Below are 6,687 nucleotides of genomic sequence, written 5' to 3'. Positions count from 1 at the left end.
AATAATATTATGATACGTTGCAAAATAAATGTAACATTAGCTTTATAAATATTGGAGTGTAAACATTTAATCGTGTGTATATATATATATATATATATATATATATATATATATATATATATATATATATATATATATATATATATATATATATATATAACTACAATACTTGTCAAACATAAAGCAAAACATATACTCCTTCTGTTTCAAAATTATTGTTTCAAATTAACTTCATACAATAAAATGACAATTTTATCATTAGTTTGCATTTAATGTTTCATTGAATGCTTAGTTAGTTAAGTAATAATGAAATATATTTTGATAAAAATGTTATTTATTTTTAGAAGCGGATTATTATTTTGGGATAAGCTACAAATGAAAGATAAATTATAATTTTGAGACGGAAGAAATAATATGGTAGGCCAGTGATTTAAACATGTTTACGTTTGGAGACAAAAACAAAATTAAGGCTATTAACTTTCATTTTTCAGTTAATTTTACAAAACACATGGTAATAAAAAAAAAAGATTATGTTTAAAAACAAATACTTTTAAAACAAAAATGTATTGAATTTATCTTGAAACAAAAAGATTTTTCCATTTGTTTAGAATTTGCCATTGAATATGAAACATTATCACAAAATTCTACATTCCCACCCACAAAGTATAGAAAAACATCACTATAAATAACCTCCACCAACACTAATTTCAATTCCAACTCACTTGCAACACGATAAAAACTCAAATTCTAGAGAGAGAAAATATGGTGCAAGAAGAAGAAACGATGCGAAAAGGTCCATGGACAGAACATGAGGATTATCAATTGGTATTTCACGTTCATATGTTTGGAGATCGACGATGGGACTTCATTGCAAATGTTTCAGGTTTGAAGGTGGCGGGAGTAAAAAAAGAAACTATAGGCCCTTAGGCTGCAAAATTAAGGAAAAAAAAGCATCAAAATATATTTATGTTTGTTCATAAAAACAATTAACGTTTTTTCTTGTGTATAACCCCAAAAAATCATTTTTTGGGGATTATTTTTGTTGCGGTTTTTTGATTCTCAGGTTTGAAAAGAACAGGAAAGAGTTGCAGATTGAGATGGGTTAATTATCTGCATCCAGGCCTCAAAAGAGGAAAGATGGCACCTCATGAAGAGCGGCTTGTTCTTGAACTTCATTCCAAATTTGGCAACAGGTTCGATCCATTTATTGTTTTTTACTGTTATAATCATGATTCTATATAAGTATTCTCTTTCTGTTTCTATAAGAAAATAAATAAATCAATAGTTGATTTTCAAAATTTATCTAATTAAAATAATTTTTAAAATAATTTTAGTTTGAGTGTTGCAGTTGGACTATGCTCTTTGCAAAGATTTAGCACTTAGCAGTGTACGTTTTTTTCTATGTTTTTTTATTCAATATGTACTTTTTTTTTCTTCCATCCATTTGTGTTAAATTATACATATTTTTCCAGTGATTAATTATGTATATCAATCAAGCCTCAACATATTTCAGGGAATTTAAGTTTGTTTGAAGACAATATATTTGCAATCATGATAATAAAAATGTAAACAAAAAATACTATAATTTTTCACGAGATAGCAAGAAAAGTTATGTAATTCATATGTATGAGAAAAATATATTGTGAGCGTATTTTAAATTTTAAATATTTAATAGATAAATTAATAAATACTTTTGTAAAGTTATTTGATGAATTAAATAGTATATTTTAATATGTGGCGGGAATATTATATTTCTATAAAATATAAATATTTTATTTTCCATAAATTGGCGTTTTCCTTCTTTCTTAATGGATGTCTCACTCTACAAACAACTTTTTTAAGTATATATGGAACCAATCCAAGAATAATTTATTCCATTTGTTCTAAGTTTACTTTTATTTCATGAGCTCATATTCCATTATACTCGAAGTTTCAAAGCAGCATCGATCAATTTTCTGAATAGCGATGATCAATTAGTTACCATATATATATGGTAACTTCATTAGGTAATAATATTAGGATTAAGTTTAATATTTAACATTTTAGGTGGTCAAAAATTGCAAGAAAACTACCAGGAAGAACTGATAATGAGATCAAGAACTACTGGAGAACTCATATGCGAAAGAAAGCTCAAGAGAAGAAAAGAACATCATTATCTCGATCTTCATCTCCATCTTTCTCACACAGTTCGTCTTCATCATCAATCTGTACCAGCAATCCTACCATTGATTCCATGCCAATGATCGAGACCAAAGAACGAAGTTTTTATGACACTGGGGGAGTCGAAATGTTTAGTGTTATGAAAGGCAAAAACAAGAACAACAATAATAGTTTCAAGAAAGCTGCTACCAGGGTTAGTGATTCTAGTGAAGGACACGAAGGGTATTGCTCAATGGATGATATATGGAAGGATATAGATTTAGATTTATTAGAAGATGATCATAGTATAAAACCAGTTTTTGATCCTTATAGCGAAATAGCAGTACCTTCACTTACATGGGAATATAATTACTGTTCGAGCACTTCGTGGACGTTCAATGGCCAAGAAGAGTTCGGTAAAGACATGATTTCCCTAACAAGCCAACAGTTTAGCGCAGGATTAACCGACTAATTTTTTGATTAATTAATTTTGGTGTGGATAGATGCAATAAATATTTCACTGAAACACTCTTCAGTTTATAATTATCTTTCTTTAGATCTTTATTTGAAAAGCTTCTTTGTAATAATGTCTCTTGCATGCATGACTACTGTGTCTAATGTTATAATAAAAAGATTATGTTTATGTCGTTTAGGGTTATCTTGCAAACCCTCTCATTTCCGTTTATTGTGTTTTCGTAAATATATCATCTTATTATATCTCATTTATGAACATTGTTAATCTTAATTGTTCACCATGGACCTTTAAGTGTAGAAATAATCTTCTTAGGCACCCACCACTATGATTAATCTTATGTTGTATTGATTTTCACTAACTTTATTTAACAAAAACTTATCTTTATAATTATTTTTCCAATTTCATTAGAAGCTTATTTTTAACAAATTAACATTTATTCTTATATACTTTAAATATTCAGAGCCCTCACCTATAGTTTGTCACTATATTTGTTATTAGTGCCCTTTTTATCAGAAAATAAATATAGAGTCGCCTTTTCAAGGCAATTTGGTAGATTTTCGTTTAGTAACGTGATTTGTAAATAATAATCTTTTTCATACATAAAAAGATTTTATAATACATTATTTTAAAATATAAATTATTGTTTATAAAGAAAAATATGTCTTGTACAAATCAGCACTCTTGTCCATTTGTCTCAACGATTTGTAATACACCTATTGTTTACGTGTAGTTGAAGCTTTAGGATTCGAACTACGAGCAAAATTTGGAAGTATATTAACCACAAAATAAAAGCATGTTTGAACTATTTTTTGAAAATTTAAACTCTAACTCTACCTTACTATATATAGATAAAATTGGACCATAAGAATGGTTATATAAACTTGGCATTTGGTTCGCATAATATTTTTGGAACAAACAAAAATTACTAAAAAAATTGGAATTTGGAAATTGGGATTGGTTATGCTTTTCGTTGGCATGTAATGCAATCTATTTTCAATTTGGGTTGCGGATTAGTCTATTAAATTAGAAAGTAAATTATAAAATATAATCTAAATATAATTTTATTGATTTTTTGAAACTTGTTTTTATTTTTAATAAAAGTTATCAAACTTTCATTAAATATAAAATCTAACATACTAAACCTATGTGTTTGTTATGTGTTTAGGGTGTAGGGAGGGGGTGGGGATGATGGTGGAGATGGAGTGGGTTTGGGTATAAGCAGTAAGATGGGAACGATGTGGAGCGGGGACATGAGTGTTAAAGTATTGTGTTGTAGTGTGGGGTGGGGGTGGGGGTGGGGTGGGGGTGGGGGTGTGGGTATCTGATTATTGGTGAGGGGTTAGATGGCATGGTGCATGTTTGTGGGTTGGGTCGGTAAGAGCACAGTAGGGTAAGATAGGTATAAAAATAGGTGATTGTGTATGAAGACAGGTTGATGGGTTGTGAGAAAGAGAATGATAACATGGTTTGATTGGAAGAATAATATTCAATGTTGTTATAATAAAAATAAGATATAAAGAATTTTTTTAATTTTATAAAACATAAGAACCATAAATAATTTATTTATAGTAGTAAACTACAATGTTGGTCATTTTTGGTTTAACCTTTACAAACTTGACCTGACGCATTTTTATGATTTAAGGAAATTTTGTCCTTAATCCAAATAAAAAAAAAATACTATAATTCTAATTTATTTTTTATTTTTTACTTTTACTCCTCTATGTTAATTAATAATATATGATAAATATATAAAGTCCCACTTTTAGTTATATAAATCTAAAAAACCCCGCTCATGCCACCTTACGCTTATTCATATCTTTTTTTTTTTTTTTTTTTTTTAATTGTCTTCCTCCTCCTTGTCCTTCCTCAACCTCCAACCTTCGATTTAATGCCCATAATTTTGGGCTAAGTATCTCGAGTATAAACGTAGTAATTATATATTTTATTGAAACATTAAAAATCGTTAATTAAAATAATTGTTCGTCATATGTATTATGAGATAATAAATACTTATCATGCACACATTAAGGGGATAAATATTACAAATATATAATATTTTTAGAAAACTTTAATATAAAATTATCATCGAACGATAAAATGAAGATTAACAATAAAATATTAATTTGGATTAATATCTTAACGAAAGTAGTAGTTCTTGTGATGATGATCATGTGGATATAAAGAACGTCCAAATCTTATTTCGTATGAAGAAATTTTAATTTATCGAAGTTTCGCGTTAAAACCGATATGATAAGATACGCCATAAAAAGTGAACCGAAGATATGGTTTTTTTAGCCCAGGTGATGTAAATGAAAGACGAAGTGCTCGTCAACAGGAACTTGTCGATATAAAGAACGTAAAATTCTGATTTCGTATGAGTTAACCAAAACAATGTAAACGAGAGTTGAATATCTCGTAAATACGAATCTATTGGTATAAAGATAGTCGAGAGCGGAGCTCGTATGAGAAGAATATAAGAGAAACTTGGTCCCTATTTTGAAACGTAGGTGAAATCTGTTCAGATTTCAAAAATTGAAATAGAATGAGAATTAACCGACATAGCCTAAATGAAAGTTTTAGTACTCATCGATACAAAGTCAGGGATATAAAGATAGTCAAAAACAGAATTTGTATGAAAAAGTTATGAATTTCGCAACATCATTTATAGTCTAAACCTCTTTGAACCGAAACACGAAAAATAATTTGAAAATTAGCCAACCGTTTCTAAATGAAAGTTGTAGTACTCATCGATAGCTACACGTCGATATAAATATTGTTGAAAATGGAGTCCAAATGCAAAAGTTATGATTTTTAGAAAATTATTAAATTCTGACCGTTGAGGTCATGACACGTGGCACCACGGAAGAGCGACATGTCGCATGATTTGGTGGTACCCTTCATCCCCAAGACAACTACTTGATGGCTAACAAGTAGCAGGACGGGACACGCCTAGGCGCAACGCTCCCTTTTATTTTTACTATAAATAGGAGCTGAATTCTTACATATTCTCTTGCCAAATCCTTAACAAACTCTTTCGAACTTTCCCGAGGCCTGGTTCCATATCTAGAGCATTAGAGATCCCCGAGAAATAGAGCTTTCTGTTTCAAAGTTTTGTTTCCGTAATGTCTGGTTTTTCATCAAACAACCTATAAGTTGAGTTATACTTCTTGCACTATTACTTATATTTATGTTTATAATCGTTATTATGAACTTATAAATAAGATCTATCAGTATTACCGATCATTATACTGACCGATCTACTTACGGAAATGATGACAATGCAAGATCAGTAAGGTATTTAAAGTGGTTTTTCCAAACAATGTATATTTATATGTCAAACGGATCATACCTCTGATACGATCTTATTTAGTTGTTTCTTATTAGCTATATGTTAGTTTTTTGTTTGGGATTATTGATAAATTTGATAAAAACTTATCACGATTAAATTTTATAAATACGAGCAAATACTGAGGCTTAGTAATATTCGTGTTTAGGTAACTTTAAAGGGAAATCAAAAGCTTCAATCAAGAGTATGACTTTCTCATTAGACTTCTACCCGCATCATGTGAATGCACAATTATTTTCATGAATATAATTTAATATCAGTAATTATTAAAAAATAGTAAATATTTGTTGAAAGTTTCTATGTGAAGTTAAATGTTATTAAATGGAATATTTGTTAAATGTATATTTGATAACATGTATTTGATAACATGTATTGTGTGAACCAATTATTTGTTAAAATATTTATATGATATTATTATGTGATAATCTTAAAAACAAGTAAATATTTGTAACATCCCAAAATCTTAGGTCAAGATTTTCATTTTTAAGATAATAAAAAATCCAATTTAACAAAATTATATTCAGTCAAATCATTTGTTCATAAACCATTATTCGAAAATCATAGTTATAAAGAAGACAATACAAAAACTCAAATTATAAATCTACTGATGTATATGGACAGTCCCGCCTTCGCAATCCGATAACTACTTGCAAAATATTTAACCCAAAACTATAAGCACTAATATTAGTGAGTCCCCTAGATATCTCATACATCACAACATAATAAT

General features: G+C 28.8%; 1 protein-coding gene across 3 annotated transcripts; it reads left to right on the top strand.

The window, feature by feature from the left end:
• Positions 1-637: 637 nt before the first annotated feature.
• On the top strand, positions 638-2,711 carry LOC145011037 (transcription factor MYB48-like). Of its 3 annotated transcripts, XM_078969658.1 has the most exons (3): positions 702-883; positions 1,064-1,193; positions 2,047-2,711. In XM_078969658.1, the coding sequence occupies exons 1-3, from the start codon at positions 763-765 to the stop codon at positions 2,609-2,611; spliced, it is 816 nt and encodes a 271-aa protein (XP_078825784.1). In that variant the 5' UTR covers positions 702-762; the 3' UTR covers positions 2,612-2,711. The 3 variants fall into 3 exon arrangements, 1 of the variants encoding a protein (XP_078825784.1); XR_013664006.1 differs by lacking the exon at positions 2,047-2,711 and adding an exon at positions 1,349-1,393 and having other exon boundaries at positions 638-1,193; XR_013664007.1 differs by lacking the exon at positions 2,047-2,711 and adding an exon at positions 1,335-1,391 and having other exon boundaries at positions 638-1,193.
• The last annotated feature ends 3,976 nt before the right edge of the window (positions 2,712-6,687 follow it).

Source organism: Lactuca saligna, chromosome 8 (genome assembly GCF_052625555.1).
Source record: "Lactuca saligna cultivar CGN05327 chromosome 8, ASM5262555v1, whole genome shotgun sequence".
Lineage (NCBI taxonomy): Eukaryota > Viridiplantae > Streptophyta > Magnoliopsida > Asterales > Asteraceae > Lactuca > Lactuca saligna.
This window is presented reverse-complemented; position numbering and strand designations above follow the sequence as displayed.

Bases quoted from the DNA above. Each gene is read 5' to 3' on its own strand.
- LOC145011037 (XM_078969658.1), top strand. From the start codon at position 763: ATGGTGCAAGAAGAAGAAACGATGCGAAAAGGTCCATGGACAGAACAT. The intron at 884-1,063 runs GTTTGAAGGTGG...TTTGATTCTCAG, and splicing joins CTTCATTGCAAATGTTTCAG to GTTTGAAAAGAACAGGAAAG. The intron at 1,194-2,046 runs GTTCGATCCATT...TTAACATTTTAG, and splicing joins CATTCCAAATTTGGCAACAG to GTGGTCAAAAATTGCAAGAA.